The 19,171-nt window shown below is 47.0% G+C and overlaps 6 protein-coding genes across 6 annotated transcripts; 3 read left to right on the top strand and 3 right to left on the bottom strand.

Moving 5' to 3' along the window:
* Positions 1 to 236: 236 nt before the first annotated feature.
* N7484_004379 (CDR ABC transporter) lies at positions 237 to 7,582 on the bottom strand (the record flags this gene model as incomplete). Its single annotated transcript, XM_057114799.1, has 17 exons — positions 237 to 1,353; positions 1,408 to 1,990; positions 2,320 to 2,422; positions 2,471 to 2,515; positions 2,573 to 3,026; positions 3,085 to 3,374; positions 3,423 to 3,671; positions 3,732 to 4,293; positions 4,362 to 4,439; positions 4,500 to 5,157; positions 5,225 to 5,272; positions 5,330 to 5,454; positions 5,657 to 5,779; positions 5,830 to 6,507; positions 6,570 to 6,795; positions 6,843 to 7,014; positions 7,067 to 7,582. 17 exons carry the CDS (start codon positions 7,580 to 7,582, stop codon positions 237 to 239), a joined length of 6,027 nt encoding a protein of 2,008 aa, XP_056974939.1.
* A 2,758-nt stretch (positions 7,583 to 10,340) lies between these two features.
* N7484_004378 (short-chain dehydrogenase) lies at positions 10,341 to 11,605 on the top strand (the record flags this gene model as incomplete). The annotated part of the gene is made up of 5 exons (XM_057114798.1): positions 10,341 to 10,416; positions 10,493 to 10,953; positions 11,016 to 11,196; positions 11,293 to 11,403; positions 11,472 to 11,605. The coding sequence occupies 5 exons, from the start codon at positions 10,341 to 10,343 to the stop codon at positions 11,603 to 11,605; spliced, it is 963 nt and encodes a 320-aa protein (XP_056974938.1).
* Positions 11,606 to 11,637: 32 nt separating this feature from the next.
* Positions 11,638 to 12,550, bottom strand: N7484_004377 (uncharacterized protein; the record flags this gene model as incomplete). The annotated part of the gene is made up of 2 exons (XM_057114797.1): positions 11,638 to 12,192; positions 12,335 to 12,550. 2 exons carry the CDS (start codon positions 12,548 to 12,550, stop codon positions 11,638 to 11,640), a joined length of 771 nt encoding a protein of 256 aa, XP_056974937.1.
* Positions 12,551 to 13,562: 1,012 nt separating this feature from the next.
* Positions 13,563 to 15,005, bottom strand: N7484_004376 (Transferase; the record flags this gene model as incomplete). Its single annotated transcript, XM_057114796.1, has 1 exon — positions 13,563 to 15,005. One exon carries the CDS (start codon positions 15,003 to 15,005, stop codon positions 13,563 to 13,565), a length of 1,443 nt encoding a protein of 480 aa, XP_056974936.1.
* Positions 15,006 to 17,125: 2,120 nt separating this feature from the next.
* Positions 17,126 to 17,892, top strand: N7484_004375 (uncharacterized protein; the record flags this gene model as incomplete). Its single annotated transcript, XM_057114795.1, has 2 exons — positions 17,126 to 17,385; positions 17,442 to 17,892. The coding sequence occupies 2 exons, from the start codon at positions 17,126 to 17,128 to the stop codon at positions 17,890 to 17,892; spliced, it is 711 nt and encodes a 236-aa protein (XP_056974935.1).
* Positions 17,893 to 18,351: 459 nt separating this feature from the next.
* Positions 18,352 to 19,119, top strand: N7484_004374 (Serine hydrolase FSH; the record flags this gene model as incomplete). The annotated part of the gene is made up of 3 exons (XM_057114794.1): positions 18,352 to 18,361; positions 18,423 to 18,497; positions 18,569 to 19,119. 3 exons carry the CDS (start codon positions 18,352 to 18,354, stop codon positions 19,117 to 19,119), a joined length of 636 nt encoding a protein of 211 aa, XP_056974934.1.
* Positions 19,120 to 19,171: the final 52 nt, after the last annotated feature.

The following is a 19,171-nucleotide window of genomic DNA, read 5'->3' as shown; positions in this document are numbered from 1 at the left end:
GAACGACTAGCTCTATTGGATATTCAGTATGGCGAGAACGATATTTCAGCTTAAACCTATGTATAATCGAACTGATTTGTTATGAGTGAAATGAATTTCTGGCTAAGTTAAGTATACAAAGGGTATATGCGGTGATATCATCCAAAAGGCATCCAAACATGTCCATTCGTATATGAGAAACCTGTTTAGCTCGTGGAAGACGGATATATATTCATCGCCAAAAAGCCTGAATCCAATTATACCCTAGAAGACGATGGAGGCGTTTGTCCTGAGGGCGCTGCCAGATTAGAGAGAATAGGGGTGGAGGAAGAAGGCCAAGGCCCCGATGGCCTGGCTGACGACGGAGCCGAATCGGAAGAAGGCGCGGCTGGGCCCTCAGACCCATTCATCAAACGAGGACGCTTAGTGTGCGGGGCTCCGACGCCGCCACCCGGTGGGCTGCGGGGATCTGCATGCGAATATGGAGACGCGTAGTTTGCTGAGGAGGTAGGCGTGGAGGCAGTGCCTGCGTCTGGACTCATGGCAATGGCGGACTGCAGAGGTCGCAGGCGATTAGGATGAGATGAAGTGTCTTCGCCCGGTCGGGGAGGTCGCACATTAGGACTTTGTTGCTGGTTATTATCTAAATCGGCCATTGAGCCACCACCAGCATAGCCCACTCCAATTCGACCCATGCCTTTATCGTGCATGACAACACGTTTCCACTTGCTGACAACATGGTCGTAGTCCCAGCGCGTGGAATCCGGGCTGATCTGGCTCTCTTTTGCATCTAACTCTCGAGCTACATCCCGAGAGAGTGGAAGGGTGTCAGGAGGGAAGAGGGCGAACTCGCGCGGCCACTGGCATGACCCGAGTCGCTCCACCTGGGCTCGCAGCTGATTTGCTTCTTGTTGGACCCGGGCCAACTGCTCATCCACGGACTTGCGCTGCTCGGCTTCACGGGCAAATGCGCGGGTTATCTCCAGTTGCCATGCTTCGCGACGAGTCTCATGGGGAAGGGAGTTCCAATGGTTGAAAGCAAGCTCTAAATGTCTCAGCCCTAATTCCTCATGTTGTTGTGCGGTTCGATAGATCATGTTATGATCCGGACTTGCTCCCAGGTGTTTAGTATGTGCACTGGGGTCTCCGGCGATTTGATCAGATTTCCATTGAGCAATCTTGGAGCGGAGTGCTTGACGGATGATGTCAAGGTGTTCCACTCCAGGAGCTTGCAGTGGAAATGAATTTGGCGAAGAGAATGGGTGGGAGGCGAACAAGCTCGGCGGGGGAGGGAGAAGTTGGAGACATAGGGAGGGGAAGGTCTGGGCTTGGATATCGAAGTCGAATGGCGACAATCGAGGTCGGAAACGCGAGCTAAAAAGATGATCATGAGATTGCGGCCAAACGAAAGATAGAAAAAGAACTTACGTGGCTGCCTTGATGTTGTCCAGCACCTCGTGCAACGCCAGCTCAAGCGCCTTCATCGTATCCGGGTTGTTAGCATTGGCTCCTCGGCTCGAGTAACCCGGAAGCTGTAAGGAGCCCGCTCGCGACTGAGATGGCATTATGCGAGGCCCATCCAACACGCGACTTGGGTTAGGAATATCATTGATGACGCCAGTAGCATGCCAAGTCGGAGTGTTGAACATCATGCGCGGCGGGGGTTCGCGCGCCTTCGATGCCGATTCTCCAGCAGATGTGTATGGGTCGGTCGAGCCCTTTTTATGGACGCGATCGGGACTCTCGTCACGCTTGGCGGAACTCGTGCGGGCCTGCCGACGAGTGATCCCACTGCGGATGCGACGAATCTCCTCGACATCGTGGATGCCATCCGGCTTCTTCTTAAACAAAAACTGGTCAAGATGGCGACCGAGTGACGAGGAAGTGAATGGTTGACCGCAATACTGGCAATTCCGGTCCTTGGAAGCTAAATTGCCGCCGGATTTCGAGTTCGACTGGTCATCGGCCCGCGAGCCCTCAGGCGATTCCCTGGGAGTTTCTTCCTTCATGGCTAAACGTGTCAAGGGGGAAGGGGATGCTGTGTATGGGATCTGATTGGAGAAGAATGGGCGACGAGGTTTGTAATTATGACAGCATGGCAAAGAGCCCTAGTATTGTTTTTTTCTCGCGAGCGATCAGCGCTGAGAAAGAGGGAATTAGATTTGGAAAATTGGGGGCGGAGGTAGAAGAGGAGGCGCCAAGCTTTTCGCGGAGGAGCTGCCCCGTTTCAGCTCTATAGATCTCTCACTATTTCTATCCAGATTTTCATTGATAACAACATCGTTTTGCTTCAAACTAGGACGTCCAGATCTCAGGTCTTGGCTACTTTTCTTGTCTTACGTGCACTGAACCACCGTTTCATATCCCGTACCCCGTGGAGATACAACCAGGAGAATAGAAAGACCAACAAGAAATTGAAGATCACATAGGCCCAGAAGATTCCCTAGCGATGATTAGACCAACTCAAACCCGATCAAGCATGATGACTCACATAGTTTCTCCATTTGTGAGAGTAGAAGACATTGTAGCTAGCAGCCTAGATCGCAAACAATCAGTATGACCTCCCCTTCGCAAAGCAATTGTGATAACTTACAAACTGGTCCCCTGTAGAGTACTGACAGTAAGCGCACATCCCATTTCCAGCGTCACTGACATAGCCACCGGCCTCCCGGGCATAAGCGCCTGCATATTCCTGGCAGGTCAATCCAGCAGGTGGACTGAAGTGGGCCTCTTCCCGTTCAACACAGCGAACAGGGACATTATGTGTCACCACGCCGAGGAAGCCTTCTAGGAGATAATGAAAGGGGGTAAGCCAATACATCCACGATTGCCAGAAATGAGGTAACGCGGCATAAGGGACAACGACACCGCAGAATGAGACGACGAAAGTAAAGAAAGTGGGGACTAGCAAGGAGGCAAACAGCTCATTCGGTGCAAAGGCTGCAATGAACTGTCCAAAGCCAACATAGAAACATTCAAACAGCATGAGCATCATCCAAGTATAGCCGGAGCTAAATGAGTCGCGTGGGAACCATACTCCCCAGTACCTGTGTTCTGTGAGTTGCCTGATTCTATTGATTTTGGTTGTGATCGGCATGTTCTTACCAGCAATTGAAGTAGACGGATCCCGCCACAATCGAGTATGGCAGTTCGGGTAGGATTGTGCTCACAACAAAAGCAACCCAAGAGTAAATTTTGGAATTGGCCTCGCGAGACTCATACAGGCCTCGAGCATGAAGGTATCGTGGTTGTAGCTGTTGAATCAGCGGCGGTGAGATAGTGAGTGTCATGAAGATAGAGAAGAGTCTCGATTGCATGTCGATATAGCTGTTGCCAAGGTGCCAAAACGTAAAGGTGTTAAAAAGACCGGTGAAGATATGAAGCATGAATTTGCCCTCGTTGAATGTTAGTACATGAAATACCCAAACGCAGGCTGAACTTACAAGTATGTAGTCCGGGAGTCTCCAGTAGGCCACAAAGGTTCTCTTGGTCACTGCCACAATCTGAACATACAGAGGCATTGCATATTCACGGTCATCTCTGGTCTCCTCATTTTCTATCCCTTTGCGAGAGTTAATGATGCTCTCCAGCTCCGTAGAGAGATTCTTAGACTCTGGCGAGGAAGCCCACACGTCTCCCCAATCTTGACCTTTGTACTCTGGATTTCCCGCTCCAATCACTTCGAGCATGTACTAAGATGAAAAATGTGAGTGATGCGTCTCAAGAAATTATGTCAGGCATAGAGAACTGACCTCGGCCGGATTGGCATGAGGTGAGCATTTATTGCCACCATTTCGTTCGAAATATTCAATCAGCGTCTTCGAGTCTGCTCCGAGGGCACCATTGTATACCACTCGCCCGCCACTCTGAAGCAGAAGCAGTTCGTCAAATTCTTCAAAAAGAACGGCAGATGGCTGGTGGATTGTGCAAAGAATAGCCTGACCAGCATCTGCCAGTTTTCGAAGGAAGCGAACGATATTGAATGCTGCTAAGGAATCCAGTCCGGATGTAGGCTCATCCAGAAACAGTAGCAACTCAGGCTTACTGGCCAACTCAACTCCAATGGTGAGCCGCTTGCGTTGCTCCTGAGTTAATCCCGAGCCTGTTGATCCGACTGTGGCACCAGCTATGGATCGCATCTCTAGCAGGTCGATCACTTTCTCGCAGTAATCGTATTTTTCCTGGAGTGGGACTTCTTTGGGTTGCCGCAGAAGAGCGGAGAACCGCAGGGACTCCCGTACTGTGGCCGTTGGCTCATGTATATCCATTTGTTCAGCGAAGCCTGTCGCGCGTTGAAAACTCTTTGGAAGAGGACTATTGATGTAATGTTAGATCCCGAAGTTAAAATCTGATTCCACTGCTGGGAAATCATCCAGACTCACTTTCCATCAACAAGAAAGCTGCCGGTCACCACACCAAAATTGATGCGCTGAGCCAGTGCATTGAGAAGCGTGGTTTTCCTGGGGGGGAGTGGAAACATTTAGTCTTCGTTCATGTTGACAGGAATTTGACCAACTGACCCTGCACCCGATGCGCCCATCAAGGCTGTAAGCCGACCAGGCTTGACATAACCGTTCACATTTTGGAGAAGCTTTCGATGTCCACCTTTGAAAGGAATTGTATAGTTCACATTCTGCCACGTGAAAATTGACGTGTTTTTGGCGAGATCTTGTACCTTTTCATTCGTTTCATCGTCTGTCAAGTTCGCAGAAGGTGTGTTTTTGTCCGTGGACTCTACATCTGCCGGCCTTCCTGAATTCTCGATAGCATCTTCAACTGCCTTGGGAACCTCGCCTCTTTTGAAAACAGTGACTGAGCCTCCTCCTTTATTTGGTTTTTGGATTTCCATCCCAAGCATTGTCAAAAAGACGAAGAAAAGAAACCAAGCAATGATAATGCCAAAGTTTCTCCATAGATGACTGCGGGAATATGTGTAGGCTGCTTTTATGTAGTCCGATCCGTGGATCGTGAGATCGTCAGGAGAGCTGCCTTGAATTGCGCAACCTTGATGACCAGCGCTCGCCGTTGGGCCAGAAGGGACAACGTATGGCGCTTCGCATTGGATTTCAAGATTGTAAAACTCATTGGACATCATTGCTTCAAACGCATATTGAACGGGGTTGATCCAAATAAGCCATTTCAGCCATGGATGCATCTTCCAAGGTGGAATCAAGTATCCTAATACGCCTTTGTTAACACCTGTATGGTAAATATCTAGGAGGATACTCGTAGACAGTATATTTACCTGTGTATACGACCAATGCCTGAATGGAAACACCCGTAATCCGAGTAGCTTGATAGTAGTCAGCAACTTAATGATGGAAATGGACAAGTAAAGTTGTTGTCTCACCGATATCCAATGAAGCGCAGAGCGATCCTAGAGCACGGAAGAAAGAATACATTGTCATGGTAAGTATGAAAATGAAAAGCAGGTTAATAAAGAACTGGGATGGTGTTCGGGAAAGATCCGCCATGCTGGATTTTGATATGTTAGCTTTGGACTCATTTTTATTCTGGAGATACTTGCAAGTATACTATTAGGTCGAAAATGACAACCTGAATAAACACCAATGGAACATCAACAACAACCTGGGCCAAGGCATATGCTGCTGGACGATAGAAAGAGCTATTCAAGGTGAGTGATTGAATTCCAAAATCTCACAATGTGAAGACCCACAAGCTTTTATGTTTCATTAGAATCGGCCTGCTCTCGAAAGCAGCTGTAAGTTCCGCGAGTGCAAGCAGAGAATTGAACAGGAGGATGAAGAACATGACACCTCCTCTTGTAAACAACCCGGAGCTGTATATCATCAACATCATATCACCAAAAGTGTGACAGGAGAAACAAACCTTGTCTTGGGAAGATTATAAAACAAGCTTCCCACAATCAAAGACTGAAAAGTGATGACTCCCCATTTGCCTGCCAGAGCTGCCCGATCTCCAAACATCACGAGGAATTGACGGTGAGTGAGAATCATAACCTGCTTCCAGAATGGGACTGTATAATTTTTGGTTGTCATATTCTGTCTCGATATCTCTCTCTCGTGCTCGTTCGCTTTTAGCTCGTTCTCAAAATCGTGGATGTCCGCGAGTGTGGTTTTCGCGATATCACTTTGACGGTAGGCTGCTTGAAACTCTTCTGCCGTACGAGGAATTCGATTTTCCCATCCAGGCTTCACACGCCTTGCGTGCGGGTCACTGACGGATGTCAGGAAATCTGGGGTTGTCCATCGTGGTGGGCACTCGAAACCCAGGTTTTCAAAATACGTCTTTGCATCGTCCGAGCTACCAAAAAAGGCACATTTTCCGTCTTCAATGAGAACGACTTTATCAAAAAGGTTGAACAAGTTCTCCGAGGCTTGATACAGAGCAACCAAAGTTGAAACTTGGGCTGTGTTGGTCAAACTTCTTAAGCTTTGCACATACTCCAGTGCAGTGCTCGCATCTAGTCCTCTTGTGGAGTTGTCCCAACATTGAGTGCTGGCTTTAGTCACCATAGCCTCTCCAATCGAGACGCGTTTTTTCTCCCTTAATCAGGTAATAAAAATGTTAGCGACTCCTTCACCTCTGCCTTTCCTTGACTGACGTACCCTCCAGAAATGCCTCGAATGAGTTCGTTACCAATTCTGGTTCCCATCGCATGCTCGATCCAGAAGAGCTTGGCAATTGCAGACAGGAACGTCTGCTGGTAGTCTTTACGACTCTCACCGGGAATCCGAGACTCTTTGTCCGGTGTTCGAGTCTTAAGGGCAAATAGCAGCGTTTCTCGCACGGTCAGCGTAGCGTAATGAAGGTCATCCTCCGGATTATAGGAGACTGTCCTGTTAGCTTCATAAGTGAAGGCCTTTGATCTATTTCCATACCTTCAGAGCGATAATTCTTGGCCATTGCGCTAGCTTCTGTTCCTCCATATAGAACATCACCATCAATGCTTTCATATCCATATCTTTGGTTGCCAATGACCTTTAGAAATGTAGAACATCCTGAGCCAGGTCGACCAAGGACCAGAAGCATTTCTCCGGGGCGAACGCAGCCCTTTTAGCGAACCGTTAGAGTGCGTATTTCGCATCAGAAAAATAGAACATACTGTAAAATCATCCAGAATGGTTCGGGTCTCAGGTTTCCCCACGCCACCACCCTTCCTTTCCCGAGTGAATAGCTTCTTGATGAGCCTAGGTATACCAAGGAAGATGTCACCATTGGTCGGTTGTAAAGCGGCGCCAAGGCCTAAGCCTGTCACAGTAAGATCTTTCCAGACTACTCCAGCATGTCGTGTCTTTTCTTCTTCGGAACTGGCCTTCCGCTCATGGCCGAACATCCGTGAAATCAGTTTTTCGATCTGTGCCCATTCTTCACCCTCATGGCCCGAGGCTTGACTTTTTCGCTGAGTGAGTGTCCGAGTCAGGGCAGCTTCACTGAGTTGAGCGTTGTTTGTATCATTATCAGATCCTTTCGAAGATGCTGTTTGATTACCTGTGAAATCATTATGTTCGTCCGATTGGGAAGAAATGCTAGTAGTTGTCGAGTTGGATTCGCGCGGATATGTTGCCTCTTCCCTAGCAGCGAGTGTTCTGTCACTGTTTATTGAAATATTCGGATCCATGTCTTGTTGTGGGAAATTAAAAGGAGGCTTCTGAGATTTGCGCGTTAGAGCGCTGTCTGGTGCTAGACCTTTAACACTGCCTTTACTAAGGTAGAGATTTTGCGAGCAAAAACAACCCTCTGACGAATAATAATTTCTTACATTAAGGATACACAGATAGCTCAGCACACTAATAAAAGGGTTGGCGCATGCACATTACGTCAAATATCAGGTCCCTCAAAAAGTCAAGATAAGATTCTCGTGTTCGGCCTCGGAGCGTCGACTCTGCCGACCACATCCCCCTAAACCCGCGTGATTCCGTAAATCTGGGAACCAGTAACTAAACATCTCGCCAGAATGACGAAGTAAGCTTAATGTTCTCGATTATGTGAGGTGCATTCCCCGATCTGGGTTGTGCAACCGTGCGGATGACTCCCCGGATCGCAGGGTTCAGGACTGGCGGAGTTAGCAACTCCGATCATGAAGTCATCGATAAACCCTGATATCCATTTGGTTGGAATTTAAATCTCCTGCACCCGGGGAATATTTATGATCTCGATCCTGTTTCACAAGCGTTCTTCCTTGGCAGTGAATAATAATAATATTTTATATTATTATCATTGACTTTTGAAAGGTTCTACGTTGTTTCAGCTGGCCCCTGTCTTCCGATAATGTTTTTTGAAGTCGTACGATGGTTTTTCAGCGCCATGGGATGTTTCACTGACAGGTACGACCCAAATTTAGTGGTCATCGCTGTATGTTAGAATGGTCAAAGAGGGAAACTTGTGTATCATATCCGAGATTTCATTAGGTTGACAGGTCATGTTGCTCGTTTGAGATCATCGTCAGATTCCCGTCACCCACTCATCACTTAATATATACACAATGCATGTTTCAAGATTATTATTCGAAAGCAATCAAGACGTCTCTCAATAGTCTCAACGCATGGCATTTCTCAATTTAGGCGTAATCAGACGAAAAATCGATGTATTTCACTATGGAAAAATACGCCCCCAGCAGAGAGAACTTCAACTTTAGATATTGAAAACATGATGACAGATTCGTCGCGAAGTACGCCATTATTATAGCGTTATCAGAGTATCTAGTTGGCCTATGGAATCGCCTTCCAACGTTACCTTACAATTTATTAGAATATTTCGCTCCCATTCAGAGGCAGATCCTCATGTGATACAACTCTGCAGTCCTGGTGGAATATCCTAGTAGAGTCCGTGTTTGTTTAGACATTTCAGTCAGCTGAAAAGTTTCTCCTTTTCCATCAACCACCACTGATTGGAAGCGGCATACAGAGAAATTAAAGTTTTAGCTTTATCTATATTACTGCCAATTGGGTATTACTAGTTTAATTATTCCCTCTGAACCCAGAATTGAGGTCCCGAACCTTAGAGGTCGTCAAAAATCCTAGCAATTTTCGACATGTCTTCACGAAGATAAAGAACTGCCCAACAACCACTTTGCTTGAGGCAGCATAATGGTATCTACGATATGTCATGACACGACCAGTGACCACATCGACAATCCCCTCCAGGTAGCTGCAGTAAAGATAGCGAATAGCCAGGGGAAATCTCATCTCACCACGATCTTCAAATTGAAATCATACGCCTTTGGAAACAAATTTCTATGGCATATCTTGCGTGGGATTGACGACAGCTAAAGGATTTATGGAAGACGCAAGCACAGCGAGCGGCTCCAGGAACTCTACAAGCGGGTAGGTCTCTTTAGCTCGTTGTTCAGGGGAGAGAATGTCAGTGCTTACTCTGAACGGGTGCTAACTACTTTGCAGCTTTTGGTGATAAACATTTCTGAAGTCAGTTGTGGATGCTTTGGAAGCAAGTGAGATCGAGGTGGAATCTGAAGCGCCAATTTTGATTTGGGGAAAAGCGCACTTGGAGTTGGGCCAGTAATTGGTGCAGAAAGATGCTAACGCTCAAGAGACGAGTAAGTGCTAAAGCTATGATGCAACGGACCGAAATATAAGATGCGAGGAAGGATGTTTGACAATGACTATGTTAGATGAGGCTGTTATATCGAGAGACAAAGGTCTTTGACAGAAGAGAAGATCTGCCTATATCTTGGTGTCCACCACTAGAAGTTGCTAAAAGAGAGTACATTTGCTTTCTTTTTAGCCGCACCAGGCCAAAGAACGTGGCTCCTTGCTCTACAATTCTATTGCAACTAGGTTTGATGGACATGATTCAATCACATCCATCAGCTAGTGGGAAAACTTTAATACAACACCTTTTATGCCCAGTCTATGAGCAGCCATATTGGTTTTCCGTGGCCAGTGATTAGTTATATGGAGAAATTGCGATCATGAAAGAGGGGAGAAAAAGTAGAATGCTATCATGCAGGTGAGAATAAGTGATTCGTCAAATAGAAGCTATGGAACCAGTCCGTGGGATCCACTGTCTTTGTGGGGCTCGGTAATATTCCGACTCTGATTGGATATCACTCTAACCGCGACCCGCAAATGATCGGAGCTGGGCCATGGCGAAGTGTGCACACGAGTCCTTCATGGTCAAACAATGTCGATTTGCTGTAGCATTTCGATGCCCCTTTGCGTTGACCCAAGGCATTCGGGGATGTACTCTAAAGTCCGTCCGCCTACCGATCCATTATGATAAATCCATTGATTAACTCCGGGTCATCTGATTGCAGAAATCATTTAAAGACGCACATTGTCGCTTCTTGTTTGAACGTTCTCAATATGAAAGTTCTTCTCAACACAATTTGGAGAACATTTCTGGCCAATCCACCCATGATGACCCCCTTCACGTCTAATTCTACTGGCGAGGAAGTCTGCAAATATTTATCCTCTTACATCAAGGCGAGCAAAGGTATAGTCCCTTGAGTGAACAAAAATCGACTCCCTCTCTCTCTCTCTGCTCCAAATTGATAACTGACCTAAGGCAGTCTTGATAACTGGTGTTACTCCAGGAAGTATAGGAGGTGAAGCAGCGATTCAAATCTCGCGACATGCGCCGTCATTGCTTGTCCTCGCAGGCCGCAACATTCAGACCCTCCAGGAGCTTGACCAGAAAATCAAGTTAGATACACCCGGTGCTAGAACAAGGCTCCTGGTGGTTGATCTCAGCTCTCAAGAAAGTGTTCGCAAGGCCGCTGAAGAGGTCAAAGCCTATTCTGAGACTCTCGATATCATGATCAACAGTGCCGGTGTAATGGCCACCCCATACAGTGTCACTAAAGAAGGTTTGGAAATGCAATTTGGAACGAACCATATTGGTCATTTTCTCTTCACAAACTTGGTTCTAGAGAACCTCATAGATCGAGGTGTTACAAATGTTCGAGTGGTGAACGTTAGCAGTCTTGGGCATAAGAGAGGGCCCGTTCGGTTTGAGGATCCTGGATTTGAGGTATGCATTGTACTTCTTCATTGGAAACACATGTTTCAAATGGTTAACTTTTTCTAAAACAGAATGGAAAGTGCTATGACAAGTGGCAGGCCTATGGACAGAGCAAGACTGCCAATATGCTTTTTTCCGTATCGTTGGCCAAAAAGCTTGGAGCAAAGGGTGTGCAGTCATTCAGTCTTTACCCAGGACGAATGGTTACCGGAATTGTGAGGCATCTATCCATGGAAGATTGGCTCAAGGCTGGTATTTCTTCCGTTTCTATATTTTTTTTTTTTTTTTTTTTTGGTAACTCTGACCTGGAAGTGAATCGAATTTGCTAACTTTGGATGCGACTGCCAGGATGGAAGCACCCAGATGGTAGCATGAATAACGATCCTAAGCTAAAATGGATAACCACAAGCCACGGCGCGGCTACACTGATTGTAGCAGCATATACTCCAAGCATTCCTAGTATGTGTCATATTTGGCGTTGGATTCCTTGCGTGATGGAATCAACAATACTAATGGTCCGTGTACAGGTGAAAATGGGTCATACATGGTCAACTGCAAGATCAACAATAGCGAGGCTGCGGATTACGCCCTCGACCCACAAAATGCAGAGAAACTGTGGAGACTTAGTGAGGATCTTGTTGGCCAAGAATTTCGCTATTAATGGCAGGAGGAGTTCTCAAAGTTTCCAATGCTTCATGCAACCGCAATGTAATCATTCCTCTTCCATCCTCGACTAATATTCTGTGAAGCCACAGACGTTGCTGTTGCAAATATAGCAGTTCCTAATCCCTTCGCAGTAGTCGCGTCGGCTTGACTTTGGGAAATATAAGTAACAGACTTATGACAGAGTGAATCAGCCAATTTCATTTTCTCGTTGAAATCTTTGGGGAGTTGAGATTGGCTTGACTGTGCGATAGTCTCTAGCGCCTCGAACATGGATGTATAAACGATTACTAGCCCCAGCCAGTAGAACAGTATAAGGTGTATGCTAGAAATATCGGAGAATATTATTGCTTGAGGCTGGTCGTGTGTGTTGATTAGAGTGGATGAGGCTGGGCCGGCGCGGGTCATGAATAGCGGGTGATCGTTCTCCAGGACAAGTTTATTATACCAGTGAAGAAGGCGTCTCTCAATATTCATTGACATAATCAACATCTCATCAGCCGATGTCCAATCCAAATCGTCAACATCTTTCTTTTGTCGAAAGTCCCAGAGTAGTGTAATTGCTTTGAATAGTATTTCGAGAAGCTGATCGAATAATTCGAACAAAGAGCCTGATTGTAGATGGAAGATTGGTGGGCGACTTTGAGGGCCATTGATGCAGAGGCAAAGGACCTTACTATGTCAGCACATAAGGTGTTCTATTCCGGAATAATATGCAGCATCTTACCTCGATGGTACAAAGCCGGCGCAAGTCGTGGACATTGAGCGCCCCGGCAGGAAGATGAGATTGCCACATCAGATTGCAAGCCGCCTCCACGTGTATCTGCCATGCTTTGGTCTGATCCGGGGGCGAATCATAAGTCTCATAGAGAGCCAAGATCATTCCAGTGCGAATGAGATCGGTAGGATCGCCTATTTGTCTCAGCTCTAATATTTGCTGCATGAGTAGACTATAAGAATGTCTACTATAATGCGATAGCGTATTGTCTTTCCGAAATCTGGCGACATGCATCAACACCAGAGCAGATAATGACTTATTGACGAGTCCTGACTGCGAGTCAACCAGCGAAGACAAAGTCTCAACCCAATATACTGGCGACTGATAAGTCGTGAAGGCAGATAATCTTGGAGGGAGATAGTCATCCATGAATTGAGAGAGTAGCTGTCTTTTGTCCTGATTTGCTACAAGAGACAAGTCGCTCGGCTTGGAAGGAGAGTCAATTCTCTCTATCTGACTGTTTCTGCCATGTCCACATCTCCGGTTGGTAAATAGACAGCAAACAAGGCAATGAAATTACTTACACTTGCCTATATCCGCCGCATACTCTACCGGATGACTGACATCGAAAGCATTGCGGAGTACTTTTGTCACACTACGGAGATGGACGCATGAGCGTTCTGCCCATAGTAAAAGAGAGACCCGGCCTACCTTGACTTTTCTTGCAATGCATGTTCGACAGCTCTTAGCGCGCCAAGAGCTCCGTCCCATTCTGGGTCCTTGGTTGTGTCTGAGTGGTCCTGTTTTCTTTACGGTGTCATTTGTAAACTCGTCAACTCTGTGGTGTTGCGTTATCGCCGCACGTACAAGTCCTGTGCGATCCGCTGAGTAATTGCGGAATGTTAATTAACTAAGCGAGGACCATGAAGGTACTAGGCATGATAAATCCTGGAATTGATGATTTATTTCCTCCTGCATCGCTATCTACCCCTTTCCTCTCCAAAATATCTGAAAATTAATTAGCACTTTCATGTTGCTGCCTGAAACAAGTATTTAAATGCATCAACAAAGCACGAAATTCATCGGGGACCGTAGCCTCTCTGCCAGACGATGTTAATACAAAGGAGTATACAGAGAGGTGAGAGCTGTGACAATAATGGTAATCAAACTAGTAGAATTGAATAGTCCGTGATATCAGACGTACATGCACAAACAGGGTCATCGTTAATCGGCTGATTTATCTACTACCATCGATAGCATCGACACCTCGGTACTCGAAGTACTTATTCCATTCAGGGTCCTCAATCAAGGCTTGCTTCAGACTCATCTCATAAGAAATGGAGAACTCAGGTCCCTCGTCCGACTCAAGAGACGGATTGCGCGACGGATAAATAACCATAACACCTTGCGTCAATCGATCAATCAGGTGACGGTACAGCAATGGCTTGCCGAAGCCAAAGTCGGCGCCAGTGATATTAGCATCGCGATGATCCGTCTGGAGGTGTGATAATGGTGGATGCGCATCGATGCGGATGTTCAACGCGGTTTTATCACGCACAGTGGCCACCACATCGAGTGTCTGATCGAGAGCTTCTTGGGTGATACTATTGGTCAGCGCACGTATGTATGACGCTAACCTGGACAAGGGCCACTCTGAGATGACCTCTGCTGCTGTCGGCGACTGCACGGGCGCAGCATTCGATAGGGCGCCGGCCATGACGTTGTGCTGAATACGCGCGGGCGGCTTGGGGCTGTGCATCCTTCGCCTCATATCAATAGCCTCGCACCAGAACAAAGGGGCCGATAGATCTTGTTTGAATGCTGGGGCCCGCAGGCGTGAAATTGTGCGCCAGATAAATGCGGAGAAGGCGTCGTACGTGGAGATCCAGGATCCGTCGGTCGGAGAGGCGAGCTGCTTGAGCTCAGCTGCTTTGCTCTTGGGCAAGTGGAAGAACAGCATCTCTGCTTCAATATGGCCAGGGTGTCGCTCTGGAGCCGGAGGGCCATCAATCTTGGATTCCTCGGGTACCTCAGCCTTAGTCAAGCGGGACAAGTCGAGACAAGCGGGATCCCAGGAGGGGGCAGGTGTATTGTTGACGATTGCGAAGCAGTGCTCGGCCAGCTGGTGGGTGAGGCCACTCCATCCCATGACATCGTTGCTGTAGTGGTGGTGGTGCATGATAAAGATCAGTCCACCTCGGATGAAATTAGCCTTATAGGCTGCCACCACTGGGTGATTATCTGGATGAGCTTCAGGTTTTTCTCCGTATGTCATTGGAGGGACACTCCAGCGATTGAGGTCACCCAGTGCTGAAGTGCCGAAATTGGCTTTCTCAATCTCGTCAAAAGAAGGATAGTCATCGCCATCCTCAGCAGAGTCTAGCCACTGAACAACAAACCGAACAGTGCTGTCCTTTCTTTTGACAAAGGAATGGCCGCCTGCGACATCCTTCTCGATTGTACCGCAGATATGGCGAACTTGACTCAGAGTCTTCTCAAGACCGGCCTTCAATAGATCTGCCACTCGGCTCTTATCAGCATCATCCAGTCGAAAAAAGAGTGCGTAATTGTTGTAGGTGCAAACGGTCAGGTAGTCGAGCGTCGAGACTTTGAATCTCTCCTCCTCTGGGTCATTTTCCCAACCATATGGGTGGATATTAAAGACCTCTTCTTTGGGCATAGCTGTTAATGAATGCGAATAATGGGCACGGAGGAGGTATTGGAGACAATGGCAAGGTCAATGTGCAGCCCTTAGCCCGCAGCCCGCAGCCCCCAAGCTTTATGTGGGCCAGGCACCGGAACGCCTGGTGACTGAGGCTTCCAGAGTTACCCCTCTCTCATGTCAATAAATGAGGATTAGCGACGGATAAAAGGATCCGAGGACTTGGTGCCGCAATTCTACCTCTTTCGGAAGCCCAGGCAGAAGCGCTATACCAAGATGCTAGGGATATACCTGATTGCGTGGCGCCGTGTTACAGCCATAGATACGCAATATCGGTTCGCCGTCCAGAGTGTTTGCCTTTCATTTGTCAACCTTCCTTTGAAATTTCTGCTAGGTCCAAATACCAACACAATAGGAACCATCGAGCTTATTTCTCTTGCAACAATGACCGAATTCTTCACATGCAATTGTGATCTTCGCATTCAATTGTGTACATGAGATGGTCTTGAGCACATCATTCCTTTCAGAGTGGCTCACGGAAGGCTTGAGACCACTTTATCATGCTACAATGGTCAGTAGTGAAGGATTTATTCGAGTGCAAGGCTTGAAGGCGGGTCCACTGACATTGAATCGAATTGTTAGTGGATGTGGCGTGTAGGTCTTGTTTGAGACACGGTATATTAAAGGGGCCAATTCTGTCTTGTATTGAAATTAAAGACAAGGGTGCTGAACTCGCTTAGTCGTGATGGGACTGTCAAATACCCTAGTTATGTTGTGTTGGCGAATGACGTTCGCGCTTGCACTCTTAGCACCACTCTAGTGGATACATTGATACTAGGCCATGAAACGTGGACCGAACGTGCCGGGAGCGGGACGTTCTGTGGAAAGTCTATTGTCCACAATGGACTGACTTCCGTCAACCTTTTATTGTCATCTCCGTGTAGAAATGAACATCTTCTATATCCTCAAGTGAAGACGAAAACTTTACATGATATGGCTGGACTCATTTAATCAGGTTGCTAGTATTACATAGCATGTCGGTGATCATTAATGAGGTACCCATTAGCATCCTTTTTTCTTACACTACGTACTTTTTTACCCTCAGAGAATTAATTATCGCATCAATACACACGGAAAAATTTTTGGCCCCGAGGCTGGCCCCATTTGCTCCATTGTAATCATTTTAATTGGTCTCGCACCTAGTATAAACTGGGAATTAGGATTTGCCAGGAATTAGATCCCTGTAACCCAGCATATACCTCGGTCTGAGAAATCCGGTACCATGCAGACTTGTATGGTTGGCCCCTTACAAGGCCGCAGGAATGACAAGGTTCTCCTGAATATCAAATGTAAAATTCCGGACTGTCAAGTTGAGGGTCCGTGTTACGAGTCTTGACAGCATTAATACCTTTGGAAAGCCTAAAAGGCCTGAAAAGAAATCTGCCATCCAAAGGCGCCTCTCTGGGCTTATATTACACAAACAATTGCAATGGACATGGACGGGCCGGCTCTAACGCCACCAGCTGGGGTCACTTCGGATTTCGACAACCCGCCAAACAATAACCCTCTCGCGGTCGGCGTACTATCCACCTGCGCCGCAGTTGCTACATTATGTATTATCATCCGTGTCTATGCACGGGTAGTGCTATTACGCAAGGTGCAAATTGAGGAAGGTATGTGTTCTGGACATTCAGGTCATGGGCATCTTCAGAATAATCATCACTGGCGGTCATTGGATGATGACTGACAAATCGCTTCTCTACAGCTTTAACCCTTTGCGCATTCGTTCGTTTACCACCACAGGGTAAAGTCGTGACAATTTACTAATTATGATCCAGGGATGCTATTGGGGAGCTCTTTATGCAGAAATCTGTCTAATAAAAACACCTGGTTATTTTGTTCACCAATGGAATGTTCGTTTGAAGGATATGATCCCAACTCAATATGTGAATTATCCCTTTGAACGTGCTATCCACTATTCCCAGGCTGACTCTTTGCAGTATGTCTTTCTTTTTGGAGTGTTTTACTCGATCGTTCTGCCTCTGTTGAAGGTAGCCATTCTCACCGAGTGGTGCCGCATGTTTGCCCCACGAGGCCGTCAATCCGAAGGATATTTTTGGTGGGGGTGTGTGGCCGTCATGTTCATTCAGATTGGTTCTGGAACTGCGGCCGTGGTTGCGTTGAACCTTCAGTGTATTCCACACAACGCAATCTGGGATATTACAATTCAGGCGACAAGCAAGTGTTTTGATCTATACAAGCTCCAAGTGGCATCCGCGAGCATTCAGCTGGTATCCGATATTTTAATCCTCTTGTTGCCACAAGAGGTAATTTGGAAACTGAAGATGACTTGGAGGAAGCGCTTGGGAGTGTCCGTTATCTTCGGACTGGGATTGCTGTAAGTTATGCACTATACCAGTGGCTCCATCAAGATTGACATGAAATGTTCCATAGTGCCTGTATTTCCGCCGCCTTTCGACTCGAAACAACAATCAAACATGGAAAAGCTGCAGATGCTGTTTGGACTTTGCCTCCCTTGGCCTTTTGGGCAACCGCCGAAATGACCTGTGGCTTCTTCATCGTCTCTCTGCCATCTATTCCTAGAATCCTGAAAGAAACAGGGCTTGGTCTCAAAATCAAGAGAGCATTTGGGATGACTACGGGTGGAAGTACCTCCAAGAAGAACTGGGAGAGTGACGCAGGAGTTGGCTTGAGTAATCACAGTAGACTGGGAGGAAATTTGGAGAGCAGTGCTTACTACAAGTTGGACCACCTGAAGACATCCGAGTCCACGGAACATCTGCACAGTGCGGAAGGAGACGCGGGTATCGTCCGCACAACGCAGATCACTGTTACTCAGGACACTTCAAGCGAAAATGAGGATAATAAGTATAGATATCGATAGATGTCAGTGAAGAACGTTGGCACGGTGATAGTATAGGGGCCCATTAAAAACCAGTACAGAGCAGGGACCTTAGAACTACATTCGAATTATGGTTTCTGTTTCCTTTATGTGTATAGATAGGTACGTCTCGAGGTAAATAAATTACTGTATGCTGTTTCATTTGCACGCACTCTCCACTAAATCGATTTCACCGGGACATCCAAGGTTTCAATGTTACCCGCAGTGTTTCCCGCTCGAAAATGCTCTGTTCCCAACGCACACTGATTTTACAATTCAATTGCCCATACATGTAGTTTCAAACAGGTCACTCCCTCCCTATCAATTGCAAAATCGACATTCGGGAAAACATGAGATTTCTTTGCCTTCATGGGAGGGGCACGTGCTCCAAGGTCAGTTCTCTTAAAATTTGCGCAAATAATCTACGATCAAACGGTATCTGATGACGGGCAGATTTTTGAGATGCAAACGGGTATGTTGTAGGGCTTTGAGCTCCTGATTAATCATACGCAATTCCCTAATGCTGTCGATAGCAAGGATCCGAGAGGAATTGGATGGTCATGAGTTTGTCTTCATCGATGGCATGGTTTCAACGGAGCCAATCGCAGGTTTGTTTGCTCTAACTTTACGGTAGTGAAACACGGGGGCAAAGTGCACCGGCCTAGCTAACGAATGACAGGTGCCACTGCCTTGGCAGAGGAATGCTACGGTTATCTCCCAAGCAGAGTTGACCCGAGTCAGTGCTATGACATGGTGGCAGGCTTGGTGCAATATGTCCAAAGCCAAGGACCTTTCGACGGAGTAATGGGGTTTTCTGAAGGGGGGATTGTGGCTGCTATGCTACTTGTGGAAGATGCCAGATATCCTTTCGCAGGATTCAAATGCGGAATCTTCTTTAGTGCAGCACTGCCCCTGGACCCGGATGTTGTTCGCACTGGTATCGTTCGATGTATTGACCCAGTTGCCGACGGTGTCCTTCTCCACATACCCACTACGGTGGTAATCGAGGAGAATTTGGTTCGTCTACGGGATCGTTCACCACTGGCCCCATTGTGGCTTCAGGAAGACGCCCAGGAAGCACTTATCCAAATTTGTGATGAGGCTTCGCGCGAAGTGGTCCGGCATAATCTAGGGCACCATGTCCCTGGGTCGAAATCGGTGGAGAAACTCGCGGAGACGTTACAGGCGATTGAAAGGACAATTGAGAGAGCTGGCGATATATTCAGTTAAACAGTTAAATTTAGAATTTTTTCGAGACTGCGACAAAATTGGCATGTAATCA

Source organism: Penicillium longicatenatum (assembly GCF_028827895.1).
Source record: "Penicillium longicatenatum strain IBT 33135 chromosome Unknown contig_2_segment0_segment0, whole genome shotgun sequence".
NCBI classification, from domain to species: domain Eukaryota; kingdom Fungi; phylum Ascomycota; class Eurotiomycetes; order Eurotiales; family Aspergillaceae; genus Penicillium; species Penicillium longicatenatum.
Note: the sequence above shows the minus strand (reverse complement) of the source record. Positions and strands in the feature narration are given on the sequence as shown.